This window comes from Doryrhamphus excisus, linkage group LG1 (genome assembly GCF_037039965.1).
Source record: "Doryrhamphus excisus strain RoL-2023G ecotype Guam linkage group LG1, RoL_Dexc_Guam_v1.1, whole genome shotgun sequence".
Taxonomy (NCBI): domain Eukaryota; kingdom Metazoa; phylum Chordata; class Actinopteri; order Syngnathiformes; family Syngnathidae; genus Doryrhamphus; species Doryrhamphus excisus.
Window position 1 is genome coordinate 19,270,630 of NC_136357.1, and position 17,262 is coordinate 19,287,891.

Sequence of the window (17,262 nt, forward strand, 5' to 3'; positions counted from 1 at the left end):
TTTTTTTGACTTTTTTTGAATTTATTAAAAATAGAAAACAAAAAAATCACATTTACATAAGTATTCACAGCCTTTACCATGAAGCTGAAAATTGAGCTCAGGTGCATCTTTTTTCCACTGATCATCCTTGAGATCTTTCTACAGCTTAATTGGAGTCCACCTGCAGTAAATTCAGTTGATTGGACATGATTTGGAAATATAATAACTGTCTATATAAGGTCCCACAGTTGACTGTGCATGTCAGAGCACAAACACCAAGCATGAAGTCCAAAGAACTGTCTGTAGACCTGCGAGACAGGATTGTCTTGAGGCACAAATCTGGGGAAGGATACAGAAACATTTCTGCTGCTTTGAAGGTCCCAATGAGCACAGTGGCCTCCATTATTCGTAAATGGAAGACGTTTGGAACCACCAGGACTCTTCCTAGAGCTGGCCGGCCTTCTAAACTGAGCGATGGGGGAAGAAGGGCCTTAGTCAGGGAGGTGACCAAGGCCCCGATGGTCACTCTGTCAGAGCTCCAGCGTTCCTCTATGGAGAGAGGAGAGCCTTCCAGAAGGACAACCATCTCTGCAGCAATCCACCAATCAGGCCTGTATGGTAGAGTGGCCAGACGAAAGCCATCAGACCAGAGAATTTGGTTTCTCATGGTCTGAGAGTCATTCAGGTGCTTTTTGGCAAATTCCAGATGGGCTGCCATGTTCCTTTTACTAAGGAGTGGCTTTCGTCTGGCCACTCTACCATACAGGCCTGATTGGTGGACAGCTCTAGGAAGAGTCCTGGTGGTTCCAAACGTCTTCCATTTACGAATAATGGAGGCCACTGTGCTCATTGGGACCTTCAAAGCAGCAGAAATGTTTCTGTATCCTTCCCCAGATTTGTGCCTCAAGACAATCCTGTCTCGCAGGTCTACAGACAGTTCTTTTGACTTCATGCTTGGTGTTTGTGCTCTGACATGCACAGTCAACTGTGGGACCTTATATAGACAGTTATTATATTTCCAAATCATGTCCAATCAACTGAATTTACTGCAGGTGGACTCCAATTAAGCTGTAGAAAGATCTCAAGGATGATCAGTGGAAAAAAGATGCACCTGAGCTCAATTTTGAGCTTCATGGTAAAGGCTGTGAATACTTATGTAAATGTGATTTTTTTGTTTTCTATTTTTAATAAATTCAAAAAAGTAAAAAAAAAAACCTTTTCACATTGTCATAATGGAGTATTTTGTGTAGAATTTTGAGGTAAGAGATTAATTTAATACAATTTGGAATGAGGCTGTAACATGACAAAATGTAGAAAAAGTGAAGCGCTGTGAATACTTTCCGGATGCACTGTATGTGTGTATATATATATATATATATATATATATATATACGTATAATAAATATACCAGCTCCTTCATGCCCTAAAGTCGATTCTGAAATCAAGATAGTAATACTTTTGATACGTCAGCAATATGATTGTGTCTTTTCCTTAGCTTGGTTATACGGCAAATCACCCAACTACCTCAATATACTTAAGGGTTTCAAATACATCATGATCATCATCATGATTTCTGACATTCGTTGCTATGATTTGAAATACTGTACACTACTAATTTATCAAACACAGTAGGTGAATTTGCACAGAGAATCAGATTGGCATCGCTGATACCAGCCTACATTTTTACCCAGTATCGGCTCAGAAATTAAATCAATGGTATCGCACATCACTAGCCTTCACACTGCAGCAATGGTTACTTCCGTAAACACAGGGAAATGCAAGCGAGGTCATGCTAGTGCATATTGCTTTTCAGACGCTTTGCGTTCATATTAACATTTCACATTTGTGTGGAAATGTGAATGACCACATAAAAAATTGAATTGAAACAAAAAGTCTGAATTCTGCATCCTACCCTGCAGTATGAACTGCGCCTTAGGTTGTATTTTGGTTTCTTCATTGCTTACGTCATATGTTACATATTGGTGTGTTCATTCTTAACTTCCATCCGTAACTTGGTTAGTACTTAGTTTCTTAGTTTGTTCATTCAGAAATACGCAAACAAGTTTGTTATTCTTGGTTTGTAAGTTTGGCATGATGTTAAGTTTAGGACTGTTTCGTTCTTCGTGGCCATCTGTGTGCTCTTCTAGTTTTCTTTTTTGGACATGACTTACTTCAGGCTTCAAATTGGCTAAAAGTCGTTTACAGCCAAACGCATTATCTGTAGCGTTGGTATGTACAAGAATGCATTTTTTATTGCCTCAATCTCTTCCTTTGTAACTTCAAGCAACATTCTTGCTCATCACCCCCACTGTGCTCAGGCAGATGTACGGATCTTCTAGCATGTCATTATGGTTTTATGGCCACTTTCTCTGCATCATTAAAGAAGGCAACATGAAGGTGCTCTCCTCAACCAACTCTGATAAACATCAGTCTGGATATCATGTTATTCTGTTTTGCATCACCAATGCAGACCTTTTCATGTCCCCTCTGTCCTCTGTCTGTCCTTCACGCTCAGGCATAGAAGATACTTTGCACAATCCTGCCTATGTTGCCTCAAAATTTTTATTTTGCAGCAACTGGGCCTTGGCCGCTAACCAAACCTGCACTAGCTGTGTCAAACCAGTGTGTGTTTAAAACAAGTGGAAAACTAATGATTTTTATGAATTCATGTTTATAGTCCATAAACAGCCCTTTAAATCATCACTGGTGGTGCAGGAACTTTTATAGTACCACATGTTGCATCCTTGAAAAGTGCAGGCAGTCTTCAAGCACCTCCACACACTCAGCACTGCTGGAAGTACAACACTGCCCCCCCCCCCTCCCTGCCAGCCTCCACTCTCAGCCTAATGTGCTTCCTGTTGCTTCCAGTGTAACGCCACCTGTGGCCCCGGCATGAGGACCAGGCTGGTGGACTGCACAGACCACGGGAAGACACCCGTGCAGGCCGATTACTGCGAGCCATCACTCCGACCGCCGTCGCATCAGCCTTGTAACGGAGCGCCATGCCACTATGTGTGGGCCACAGGGGAATGGTCCCAGGTTAGAACCCCGTCTTATGACATGTACTACACAGTTGTGGAGAAAATTCTACCTTTGCAAAGGTAATGACACTAGCAGAGACATAGAATAATTGTTTTGTACTGACAAGTGATTGTTCCCATAGAAATAAATAGGAGCTGAAATAATCTGTTCTAGGGTCAAACTGAGGCCATCAACGGCCATAGCGGTATTTTTAGTAACTGACATTACTGTCACACAAGTGTAAAAATAAGATAACCACTGGTAAAGTTCTTGCATAAAAAGAATAAAACAGGGATGTTTTTAACTGAATGATGAATGACAGACGTGGTTAATTGGTTCCAGACCCGACACCATAACACTCCATAGTCATAGTCCTTTACACTCCAACTACCCAATATAGTAGACCAAATAAGAGAAAGTAAGACATATACGAGATAAATAAGACTTGTGCTTTTGTGTGTTGCTGTAATTGTGTTCCGGTGCTCGGGGAGCTGAACTGACATACGACAGGAAGTGACATTGAGCGTTAGTTGACTTTTAGCTTGGCACAGCTTGGGTTGTGGAATTATTCTGCCTGTTGTGAGACCATTCAAACCTGCAATAAAAGACTGATGCTCCGGCCATCAAGTATGATGCTTGTGTGCCTCACCCAACATCACAGTAACATTACTGCCACCAAGTAAGCAGTGTGGAATACGACATATCACGTTGCCTTTGAATGTGTCCTCTGAAAGCGAACAAAAAGTTTGGGAACCACTGATTTAGGCAAACAAATACATCAAATCAATTCATATTTTAATGAATTATTGTCCATATGCAACCATGAAAGAGCATGATTCATTCGTACAGGTATTTCTGAAAAATCTTCAGAGAGTGAATCTGCAAAATGAAAAGTGTTATGTGCAAGTGCAACGTAAAGTAGAGTCACCAGTTAGCCACTGCTAATGTTAAGACTTAAAAATATCAAATCAAGTTCATGTGGGCCAGATTCAGAATTGCTGTGCTAACAGTAAACCCTTTTGTCAATCAGTGCTCCGCAAACTGTGGCATGGGCTACCAGCAGCGTGTCGTCTCCTGCTCCACGATGCTCTCCTCCCAGGCTCAGCCTCTTTACTCCGCCCAGTCACCCACCGCCGCCACCCACTGCCCGGAACCCCGCCCTCCCAGCAGCAGACCCTGCCTCCTCAAGGAATGTCCGCAAGCATCCTATTGGAAAGTTGGACCTTGGAGTAAGGTGAGCCCCACCTGGGTGTGTGTGTGGCTATATACGTAGATATACAGGGGATGGGCTCTGCGGGAGTGTCCCATCTCTGCCGCCTGGTCCTCCATGGGGTAGTGGGTCCGGGCCTCTTCTATCCCGGCCGGGGAGGTCCTGTGACGGTGGTCGGACCTGAGGTTACCTGGGGCGGGCCGGGTTCCGCTTCCTGTGGGTGTGGGGGACGGCGGGGGACGGCGCCTCCGGCCGTGGGCGGGCTCCCTTCCCTGCTTGTGCCGCAGGTGTGTGGCCCTCGATGCCCTTCTGCCCGAGTGGGGTATGGTCTCCCGCCGGTCTCAGGGTTGTGGCTGGCTATGCTTTGGGGAGTCGCCCTGGCTTTCCCAGTCTGAGTGGCCCTTTGTGGCAAGATGGATAGGACCAGGATCAATTGTGAGCGCAAGGTTATACTTGTACCATATTTTAATTTTGGATTATTTTGCCATTTTTATGCTTGAAAATTGTTAATTTTGACAAAAAAAAATACATACAATTATCTTAAATGTGCATATTTTTAAATAAAAACAGGCAGTAGTCAAACAGTGATGATTTATAAATTTTTCAAAAACTGCAAGCATACAAGCATCAAAGTGCATGTTAAGTACAAAAAATGTGTACATATTGGCAGGTCTACACTACCATTGAAAGCACTCCCAGCCTCTTGTTCCCCTGCTCTCCACCTGCCAATCAAACATGACAAACGTCTACACGCACTTCTGTTTTTATCCCAGTGCTCTCAAACCTGCGGAGCAGGAGTATTGGAGCGCAGTGTGGAGTGTGTGACTTCCAAAGGACAATTGTCCAAGCATTGCCGTCCCTTGGAAAGACCAGAGTCTCAAGCTGCGTGTCAGGACAGTGAATGTAAGTGTCCTCCATGCCCTAACCCTATCCCGAACCCTAACCCTAACCCCAACCCCAAGCCGAACCCGAACCCTAACCCTAACCCTCATGATATCAAATTGACTGTGTGTGTATGTTGGCCACCACCGTATCTGATTGTGTTTACAGAGAGGTTTTTTTTCCACTTGCTTTTAACACATTATCTGGAACACATTCTACCCTAAAAGCCTCTTGAAATGATTACCTCTTGGAAAGATGCACTTTTTCTACAAACTCTGCCTGTCAAAATGCCTCAGGAGCATACATACGTCAAAGCTGCCTTCATTGTGAATTTGCAAGCCCTGCAACAGTCGGCAAGCGACCAGACTTTGCAGGTTTGCCAAGCCTCTGTCAAGTATTAAACTGATATGCTCAGATGGTAGCCAGTACCACGGTCAAGTATTAATGCTAATCGGCACGACATGGCCACTGAAGGACTCTGGGCAGAGAAGAAATACCATGATTCTTATCATGTGGTTTATTTTAGTCATGTTAAAAAGAAGCATTTCAATGTCAGGCCGTGGCTGGGCTCATGTGACCTCTTCTTGCATATTAAACACCATTTATTGTAGGAAACAGGAATGAACCAGTACAAATGCTATATATTTATTATACACTTGTCATCTACATTATGTTGAATGAGGGTTAGTTTGATGCCTTGTTCAGATAAAAGCAAAAAAAACAACCAACACTTACAAACCAACCGCCCACCCACCCACTCACCACTCTTCTGTTGTTTCCTCCAAGGCCAATCCTTCACTTCCTGCCGTGAAATCCAGATGCATCAGGGCATGAGGATGGATGGAGAGTATTACCTCAAAGTCAGGTCCCGCACCCTCCAGGTGTGTGTCAGACATCCTTTGTTAGAGTTGGACATCGATTCCTTGTTTTGATTCCGATTCCTAGTGATTCTCCATTCTTTTCAGAGGTGGGGTCATAAAGGTTTTTATGTTTTAAATGAGGGTGCCAACCAAAGTTCTTGGATGACATGTCTGAATGTCTCTGTGATTTTGTTTTTTTAAAGGATTGGACTTTTTATGAATGATTTTTATAATGAATTTCTCACAGGGCTATTTTCAACCAGTATTTAAAAATCAAACCATTGAACTTCCTGGCTGAAGGTCGTGTTATCATCGGGCGGCATTTGTCTTTTGAGAAACTACACAGCTAGGGATGTCCAATATCGGCCACCGATGATTAATATCCGAAATCACTTGCTCTATTGCTCCATGTGCTCATTTCCCAAAAATTGCAAAATTTTAAAACATGAACCATTCCAGGATAATCAGAATGTTAGTCCCGTTTCCTGTCAATGCTCCATGCCCAACCCTATTTGTGAGTAACTTCCTTCAAGTGTGCTTATCCATTGTCCTTCACTTTGTCTTCCTGCTCAGATATATTGCACAGAAATGGATACCAACTTACCCAAGGAGTATGTTACGCTACGCAGTGGCCAGACGGACAACTACTCTGAGGTGTACAGCTACAGGTACACGATGGATTCTTGGTTTCATTCACACATGTTGGCACTTAGGTTTGGTTAAAAGGAGTACTAACAGTATGACAACTGCATGTTCCAGTGGTAAAACTGCAGTGAAAATCATAGGCGGATCAATTACAAAACTGCAGATACCACCAGACATTTATTTGAGAAATTATTGTTATATTCATTTGAGGTTTATCATCATGTAACCCAGATAGAAAACCAAGTTTATTATGGTTGTTGTTATATTTCTATTATTATTATTATTATTATTATCACATGACGGTGCGGCACCAATCAGTGTCTTATATAATCCGGAAGGGATTACACATCGGTAGCCGTGAGGGACACGCATGGAAAAAGTTGTCGTCGTTGTCACTTCACCATCTAAAAGTCTAAACTTTATGCATTAGTGGTCGGAGTTTAGGGTCCGTCCACTGGCGCAACGCCGCATTGAAAGGAACAGTGTTTGATAGAACTACGGAATTGGTTTTTATTGGCGTTGAATTGGCGTTTTACTAGTTACCGTTTGATATCAGCCTGTTCTCTCTCATGTTCCATGGAATTATAAAGAAACTTATTGTGGTCTAAGCCATTTTTGTGCAATAGTTGGTACCATTTTACTGATACACTCCATGCACTTTAAGTTTTGATTGCTGCTAAACTTTGTCTGCCATACACTGTTGTTGATTGCACTTTTGATTATTATAATATAATAATTATTATAATGAATAATATCATATGGCAAATTATTTAAGTGATAACATATATGTACGATACTGAAGTTATGATACGCCGTTCATATATATATATATATATATATATATATATGATTAAATTATTTTGTGTGTGCACATTGATTGATTTATACTGGTCCTATTTTATATAGACCAGGTTTAGATGGCGAGCTAGGAACTCTGCACTAAGGCAAACAGCCTGATTGCAGCCCGGATTCAAGCCGCTAGGAGGCTTTGCAGCCGTGCCTCTTGTTGCTCAATGCTCACTGGCCTTCCATATAAACTCAAGTCCCTTCCTTGACCCTCTGGACACTCAATTGCTGGTCAATTGAACTATTGTAGTATGCCTTGGGACTCTTTAGTCCCCAGCTTTCTTTTGTATATCTAACGAATGCACTGCTTTGTATTTTTATCTCACTAGAATTGTTATTGTAAATTAATGTTGTGAATGACCATTCCTATTTAAATGTTGTTGAAATATTGTTCTATGTTTGTTGCACATCATAATATACGGTACCGCCACAGCTTCATTTGTGTGTTTTGCCTCTTTACTCTCACTCCCAGAGCTGAAATTTAGATTTTCTGATTCTAGCCCAGATCTTGCAATTACCCGTTTGTCAATGAGAACATTTAGGGGTGCACGCTGAAATCAACTTGCAAAGTAAATATTGACGTTTCTTCTAATTTGTATTACTGATAAATACTTGAACAAACAACGGCAACTGTCTTCTCTAACCACCCTGTTTCTGTCTGGAGTGCCTCTTGGGGGCATCATATACATTAGAACTCCAATACTGCATATACACATACCACAAATACACAAAGCTATGTGTTCATGTTAAACAGCTTGTAGACACACAAGTAGTGTTTTGAAGAAAGGTTATAATAACACTTAGTGCTAATGACAATCAATCTCATGAGTGATTTCCACTTGTAACTTCTTTTATCTGTGTTATTTTATCTGCATACAATGTCTCAAACGTTACTGCCCAAATGTGACCGTTTCGTTGCAGTCAGGAGCCCTGCTGGTGCCATGACTTGAATATCATAACACAGTCATGGCTTCTTTGTCGTGGTTGATCTGTTGCAGACCGTGTTAAGTTGCTTTTTGTGAAGTAGGATTTATGTATTGAGAGAATTTGTAGTTGGAGCATAAAAAAACACTTTCTAAATATTTTTTTAACATTAGAGCCCTCCATACATGAAATGAAAACCTCTACAGTCACCTTTACACTCCTATTGACCAAAAGACATAAGTGAAAATAAGACATGTTGGCATTGGGAGAGTTCCTTTTTTTTAACTTTTGGTTTCTGTACAGTGCTTGCAGTAGTGCAGTGACTATTGTCTCATCAATGCAAAATTACTGACTTATCTAGTGACCAGTGTAGAATACTAGTGTATATATCTCATTATGTCAGTGAATGTGTCTTCTGAATGCCCTTCTGAATATGTATTTTAGTTGATTTTGCCATTTTTCTGCTTAAAAATGCATAATTTAAGACCAAAATACATACAATTTGCTGAAATACTAGACGATAGACGTAGTCTATCATCATATCAAACAGTGATGAAAGTGGAGATATGTGGCGATAATGGAGATATGTCTATATATATATATATATATATATAACCAAGAGCTATTTTTTTTCCCCAGCGTTTTCAACCCAGACAAAGCAAATATGCTTGTTTTATCAGAACATTTGCAAAATGGGACAACTGTTCTTCTGTGGTTCAGTGTTGGAGATGGCAGTGTAGCGGCCTAAATGAGTGCGTGCGCTATGGCTGAGTCATTATTTTGGTTTCTCATTGTCTTTGCCACACAGGTTGCTCAATCCCTTCGAATGCCCCTACAATGGCAGCCGAAGACAGGACTGCAGCTGCAGGAAGGACTACTCCTCTGCGGGGTACACCCTTTTCCACAAGGTCCGCCTTGACCTGAGCACCCTGAGGATACTGAGTGAGTAAACGATGTGGCAATTGCCACAGTGAGACCACACATGGGCTCCACAGTGTGTCACCATTAGGGTTGGGCGATGATGATTGGACCTTAGCATACATACGTATATCATGATACTTTGGGGAAGTCTAACAATATAAAACGATATAACTTTTAAATTTGGTGGAGTCTTAAAAAGCTACAAAGCTTCAGGAAGCCATATAATGAAATAAACGTGTTTCAAATTGTACATTTATTTATTGGTAACAAACTAGCTAACTTTTCTAATCGTATGTCAGCCTCTGCACACATTGTACAAAATCTTTAAGAAACGTAATGCTTGTGATTAGGTAGGTAGGTAGGTAAATACTTTATTCATCCCAATGGGGAAATTTGTATGTTCCAGCATTACTACATTACTAGTACTACTACTACTACTATTACTAGTACTACAGCATTACTAACCCTAACCCTAACGCAGCCAAAAACTCGGCTTAATAATTTATATCAGTAGAAGTCATTTTCTTATCATTGGAAGAATCTATACCAGTATGTAAAAAAAATATGGACCAACCCTCACCGGGGCCCCTCTTTCCTCATTACACGTCAGAACAAAAATGATCCACTCACCAGCGCACACACACAGACTGTGTGCGATGCAGCACAGACATGAAGACACAGCCGTGCATGCACTCGCATCACGACCAAACACTGGAGCGATATTCCTCTGCTCCCCTCTGCATGCTGCATTTGCTTTTGGCTGCTGTAGGGGTAATCGCTTCAAGATGACGGCTGAAGAGGTCATCATGCTGAAAGCCTGGTGTCCAAGGACTTTTCTCACCAAGGCAACCAATCAGGCAATTTATTTTCACTGCTGTCTGACACTGCAAGCCTCGATAGATGAGGTCGAACAAGTGGCAATTTGTTTCGCCATAATTTAATACCTCACTGACTCCAAACGGCACTTACTTCAAATAGGGCCCTGTGATTCTCGTGTTCACGGAATTGCAGACAGAATTACGGAATTGGCCAATAAAAAGAGAATTTTTGTTTACCACAGAATCTTGCAGAAATTGACATAATGTGAATGAACGTTGTGGTCATGAGGAGAAGGAATGTTTGTGTAGGGAAATATTTACCCGGCGGATGGTTTAATCGTGACGGATGCAACCACTAAACTGCCCCCTCCTGACCTAAAAGGTGGAAATGGTGGTAAACACCAGCGAAAGCTAGAAGCTAGCAAGGGTTAGCTTAGTTTAGCATGTTTGTGTGGTTGAGTGTGTCACTTGGGCGCATGTGAATGGATGTTGGCGCTGTGAGGAGAAGGAACATTTTGGGGGGGGGGGGGGGGGGATTTCACTAAAGGATAGCTCAATTGTGACGAATACACTAAATGGCCCCCTCCCAACCTTAACCTGACCTGAATGGAAGCTAGCGAGGGTTCCATTAGTTTAGCACCAAAGTACGACAAAATGCTGTAAGTGTACTGTAGTATCATGCTATGAATGTACCTGTTATTACTCTGTCACAGCTTGTATACAATCCCATAAAACCTTGTTGGAGGTTTTTGGATGTGTTTTAATTGTGGGCTTTCTAGACACAATAGGTGTGTCCCACTACATACATTGTTGAGCTGACTCTTTTTTAGCTGTTTTTACACATTTTTGCAGAGAAAAGAGACATGTTTATGAACATGTCACTCGGGCTGCAATTAACAATTTTAATAATTGATTAATCAGTCGATTATTTTTTGGATTAATCGATACATCTTTTATTTTTAACACATTTTTAATGTCCATCTCTTTATTCAAAAATAGCTTATTTGAACTGAGAGTAAATAACACCAGGTTGCTGCTGGAAAGCCTGGTGCGGGGCTGACTCGAAGGCATCACTCTAGGTGGGCTTCAGCAGCCCCTTCACAAGTGGACGTATGGCAGATATTGTTATGTACTGTTATTGTTATGTCCACTCATGAACACAGTGGCACATTAAAACGGCTTGAGAGCTCTTGTAGCAGGCTCCACTGCTGTGGTTTCAAATACAGCTGCCTTTAGCCTCTCTGTGTGACAGAGCTGTCAGACAATGTTGCTGTTAAAGGCCACATTTGCTCAAGCAGTCAGTTTTTCATACAGAATGTATTATTGAATTATGCCACCTGGTTGTAGATAACAAATGTGTTCAACAAGGCTAAGGCTCACTCTTCTTAAAATGCTCCCCCTCCCCTCTACTCAGTAAACACTTGTCCAACCACCGTATGCCAATGAGCCAATACGCACACTGCTGTAAGGTTTCCAGACAGTGTGGACTTTGCGGAAACAGAAAAAACGGACCCATTAGACAACTAATAATTAACGACAACTAAAAACAAAGATTAATATGATGTTGGTTGGTTGTTAGAATCTGGATAAAGAGATTATATTTAATTTTTGTTTAATTGTTTGCATGCCTTAGTGAAACTCAGATCGATAACAGCAGGAACTGAGTCTTCAGGTGGTACAAGAAGAACTCCCGGACTATGAGAAACAAGATTCTCTGGTCTGATGAGACCAAGATCTAAATTTTTGGCCTTAATTCTAAGCAGAATGTGTGGAGAAAACCAGGCACTACTTGCCCACAACCCCGATAGTGAAGCATGGTGGTGGCAAGATATATCCTGGAACAAAATATTTCCCAGAGTGCTCAGGACATCAGACTGGGCTGAAGGTACGCCTTCCAACAAGACAATGACCCAAAGTTTGATTGATGTCTTATTTTTTTAGAAATGTCAAATAGCTGTGGGAAATCTCATTACTCATGACTTGATGCATTTTCCCCACTCTGGTCTTAAAAAAATATTCAAGCATTGCTAAGGAAGCCACAACAAGGAGGCTGAAAAGCTGTATGCAGCTTTAGAGCCGCAGGTTGCCGACCCCTGACCCAGAGCAAGAAAATACATTCCATAGTGAGATTTGGTCTTTTTATTTCAGGTCCTTATATGTGGATTAAATGAGGCAATTAAAGGCAAAAACACAATCAAAAACCACCAATGTGAATAAAACGATAGCCTAACTGACAGCATAGTACTTCACAGGCCTTCACAGCCTTGCCCGGTGGGGCAAGGCTGCTTTTTTGCAACTTGTATCCAAGTACTAAAGTTGGGAATGGGCCGCTGGTTGAAGGGAAGTGCAAAGCGTCACTGCAGATAGCTGGATGGAGGGCCACAGGTTTGACCCAATTTACAGTAGAGCCGTGGTTCCATCTAATGCAGTTGTACAGCCATGTTGGCGCCAGTTCTTGTCTGAAAGTCACTCGTCTTTGGGAGACTAAGTAAAATTATGGTGAATGGGACTTTTCTGTGTATGGTACTGTACCTGGGCCATTTATAGGGAGAATCTGTGTTAAGGGAAGATCATGCTGGTGGCATGTAGCAAGATTATTACTAGAAAGTGGCTCAATCCAAGACCGCAGCATGGACGACTGGTTCGGTATTATGGACACAATATATAATATGGAACTACTGACATACAGATTTAAAACAGAAGAGGACATATGTCGAGAAAAATGGGCAAAATGGACACTGTTCACCGATGGAACTCAAGGAAAGGACTCATAAAACCACAACATGGATAAATGTGGCATTTTTTTTATTCTTTTTAAAAACTAGTGCCTCTTTTGTTTTGTTTGTTTGTATTCCTGCTAAAAAAAAGAAACAATTAAAAAAACAAAGTTAAAAAAAGACAAGTTGAAGTATCACATGTAGATTGTAAATGAAGGCAATATTCCAAAAACACTTTTCCTTTAAAGTGACACCTTTAAAGAGCACCTAACATTCTCCATTTGTCTTTTTTTCTTCAATCAGACCCTTTGAATGCTGCAAACTGATTATCAAATGTTTGGCTTGATTTAACAGTCACCGACCTCCGCTTTTCCCACACGCCTGTCGGTCGGCCTGTGCCCTTCGCCACAGCGGGAGACTGTTACAGCGCTGCCAAGTGTCCGCAGGTTGGTAAAGCTCTCACTTCACAGATAGTATGCTGCAATGAGTGTCCTTCCTGTCATGTCGTCAACCAACGACCAACTTTTGTGATGCTCTTAGGGCCAGTTCAGCATCAATCTGATCGGCACCGGCCTCAGAGTGGCCGAGGCCACCAAATGGACATCTCAGGGCAACTATGTCTCAGTCAAGGTGCACAGGTCGGAGGTAAGAAAGTGTCACTCATGCTTTGGAAATTTCAAATCGGTAAAAAAATATATACAGTGAAGAAAATAAGTATTTGAACACCCTGCTATTTTGCTATTTCTCCCACTTAGAAATCATGGAGGGGTCTGAAATTTTCATCGTAGGTGCATGTCCACTGTGAGAGAGATAAACTAAAAAGAAAAATCCAGAAATCACAATGCATGATTTTTTAACAATTTATTTGTGTGATACAGCTGCAAATAAGTATTTGAACACCTGTGTATCATCTAGAATTCTGACCCTGAAAGACCTGTTAGTCTGCCCATTAGAAGTCCACCTGCACTCCATGTATCATCCTGAATCAGATGCACCTGTTTGAGGTCGTTAGCTGCATAAAGACACCTGTCCACCCCATACAATCAGTAAGACTTTAACTTGTAACATGGCGAAGACCAAAGAGCTGTCCAAAGACACCAGAGACAAAATTGTACACCTCCACAAGGCTGGAAAGGGCTACGGAGCAATTACCAAGCAGCTTGGTGAAAAAAGGTCCACTGTTGGAGCTATCATTAGAAAATGGAAGAAGCTAAACATGACGGTCAATCTCAATCGGAGTGGAGCCCCATGCAAGATATCACCTCGTGGGGTCTCAATGATTCTAAGAAAGGTGAGGAATCAGCCCAGAACTACACGACAGGACTTGGTCAATGACCTGAAAAGAGCTGGGACCACCGTTTCCAAGGTTACTGTAGGTAATACACTAAGACGTCATGATGTGAAATCATGCATGGCACGAAAGGTTCCCCTGCTTAAACCAGCACATGTCAAGGCCCGTCTTAAGTTTGCATATGACCATTTGGATGATACAGAGGAGTCATGGGAGAAAGTTTTATGGTCAGATGAGACCAAAATAGAACTTTTTGGTCATAATTCCAATAAGCGTGTTTGGAGGAAGAAGAATGAAGAGTACAATCCGAAGAACACCATCCCTACTGTGAAGCATGGGGGTGGTAGCATCATGCTTTGGGGGTGTTTTTCTGCACATGGGACAGGACGAGTGCACTGCATTAAAGAGAGGATGACTGGGGCCGTGTATTGTGAGATTTTGGGGAACAACCTCCTTCCCTCTGTCAGAGCATTGAAGATGGGTCGTGGCTGGGTCTTCCAACACGACAACGACCCGAAGCACACAGCCAGGAAAACCAAGGAGTGGCTCCGTAAGAAGCATATCAAGGTTCTAGCATGGCCCAGCCAGTCTCCAGACCTGAACCCAATCGAAAATCTTTGGAGGGAGCTCAAACTCCGTGTTTCTCAGCGACAGCCCAGAAACCTGACTGATCTAGAGAAGATCTGTGTGGAGGAGTGGGCCAAGATCCCTCCTGCAGTGTGTGCAAACCTGGTGAAAAACTACAGGAAACGTTTGACCTCTGTAATAGCAAACAAAGGCTACTGTACCAAATATTAACATTCATTTTCTCAGGTGTTCAAATACTTATTTGCAGCTGTATCACACAAATAAATTGTTAAAAAATCATGCATTGTGATTTCTGGATTTTTCTTTTTAGTTTATCTCTCTCACAGTGGACATGCACCTACGATGAAAATTTCAGACCCCTCCATGATTTCTAAGTGGGAGAAATAGCAAAATAGCAGGGTGTTCAAATACTTATTTTCTTCACTGTACATGTCATTGTTGGATTTTTAAAATGTCATTATACAGTTTGTACTCATACATTTTATTATGTTGTAATGCATTTTATATTATGATATTATTAAATTATATTAATATATTAATATATATTATATTAATATTATATTAATATAATTAATCAATTTCAAACCAGTTAAAATGTTTTTTATTATGGAGACTATATTTTTTATTTCATTTTCATTCATAACTTTTATTATGTTGTAATTAGCACTGTCTAAACTTGAAAAAACTAAACTTAAAATACCTATCTACAAGAGTGGTTAAAATTATGGATAGTTTGTAGAATCAAACTATGGAAGGGATTGCATAAAGAACTCAAACAATACACCTAGATGAGCGACTTCAAGAAACAATACAAACAGTTGATGTTTGTAAAATACAAGAAGATTATTGTGGTGTATGTATTTATTATACTATTACATATGATTATTATTACTATGATTGTGGAAAAACTACATTACCACATTGTTGCATTACTTTATCACTTCATATATGAAAAAAAAAATGAAATACAGCAAGTGAATAAATGTACTGCGGTACATGTGAAACAGATGGGGTTATGATTAGCTTTGAATAAGCTTTTCATTATTAACCTACATGTTACATGTTTGTAGATAATTGCATACTTTAAATGAGAAAAATCACCAGTATGTCTCTAAGTTTGTGGTGGGAGTAAATTCATTCATCTAATTTGCTTGATGTCGTCACCAGGCTCAGAAATGGTCAGATCCCTGTCTCAATGATACCCAACAAGCTCATCAAAATGCCTGATTCATTTGTCATAATCTTTGTTGTCTCTCATGCAAACATCATAATCATCTATAGGAGGATATTCAACACTGCTGCTTTCTACAAAATTATACGTTTATTTTCTGCAGCGCATTCTCCCACACTTCTGCGTTTTTTTCCCCATTCCCGCTGTCCCCCCTCACCATAACGGTCTTTTGGGACTCTGGGCATCCCTTCCTGCGACCCAGAACACGGTTAAGCTCCAAAAATGTGCTGCTTTGTGGTCATTGTGTTTAGACTAGGGCTGTGAATCTCGGCACTGAGGACGATTCGATACACATCTCGATGCACTGCTGAGCGACACCATACTTTAACGATACATGGCATTTTATGGCGATACGATGCGATACGATTCACCCTCTTCACGATGTGATATGATGCGATAATCATTTAGTTCAAATCAATGCGATCCGATATGGTGCAATTTCTTGCGATATGATGCAATTCATATGATGCAAATAAGTAAAGGGAAAAAATGGAATTCAGTATGGTCTACAAAAAGAATTTGGCTTTATTCCTTTTAGGCACTTGGCAATAAATTCAACTAAAGTTCTGTTTGTCTTTTTTACTATGCACCACTTCATCATTCTTTTTGCCATCTTAAAACAGCAACAACTTTCCTCCCACTTTCACATCTTCATGTAATTACAATAGCAGTGGTTCAGTGGTGGAGTAAAACAATTAACAATAATTACTGCTGTAAAAAATACAGTGCAGCAACAACAAAGTTAAGTGACACTTTCAACAGTGCAATCAATGTTTGTTTATAGTCCTGTCTTTCAAACATACTGCTAATATGAATGCACCAGCAGCTAGGCTAATACAGTCGTGGGGAGAAGAAAGTGGAAAACAACTTCTACCCTTTTAAAATTGTTTCCAAATTCAGGAAGAAGCCAACTGCTCTGCTGTTCTAATGTCACCTGCTGTGCTGAACACTTGTTCAGGGATGGGGGGGGGGCACTTGTTGCAGGGACGGACAAATAGCTCCTGGACAATTTTGATATCAGTGGAAGATCCACTTGTTCTGACCTGATTTGCTTGGTTTTTGTTGGTGTCTGATGGGGAACTAGACGGGGAGGCAGCGGTAGACTTGTCCGTGTTGTGGTGTCCCCTTTTTAAGGGGGTCTGCATGTTTGTCGTGCTGTCGTTGTACGGCTTCTTAACGCGGCATTCTTTGCTAATGACGGACGTTTTGTCGAGCTTTCCAGCCTTCTTTGCAAATCCGTAGTGTTTCCAAACATACCATTTAAACATTGCGGGGGGGTTAAATATAGAAACTTCCTCGCTGCTGCTTGCGTGCGAACGTTCTTGCTGT

General features: G+C 41.2%; 1 protein-coding gene across 2 annotated transcripts in view; it reads left to right on the top strand.

Moving 5' to 3' along the window:
• The window catches only part of LOC131130761 (A disintegrin and metalloproteinase with thrombospondin motifs 20), a 115,868-nt gene that overhangs the window by 97,914 nt on the left and 692 nt on the right, over positions 1 to 17,262 (top strand). For both annotated transcript variants that reach the window (XM_058074673.2, XM_058074674.2), the window contains exons 31-38: positions 2,848 to 3,018; positions 4,031 to 4,234; positions 4,984 to 5,113; positions 5,879 to 5,973; positions 6,526 to 6,620; positions 9,176 to 9,309; positions 13,178 to 13,269; positions 13,364 to 13,468. In XM_058074673.2, coding sequence (XP_057930656.2) covers positions 2,848 to 3,018; positions 4,031 to 4,234; positions 4,984 to 5,113; positions 5,879 to 5,973; positions 6,526 to 6,620; positions 9,176 to 9,309; positions 13,178 to 13,269; positions 13,364 to 13,468 — 1,026 coding nt within the window. The remainder of the gene's footprint in view (positions 1 to 2,847; positions 3,019 to 4,030; positions 4,235 to 4,983; positions 5,114 to 5,878; positions 5,974 to 6,525; positions 6,621 to 9,175; positions 9,310 to 13,177; positions 13,270 to 13,363; positions 13,469 to 17,262) is intronic.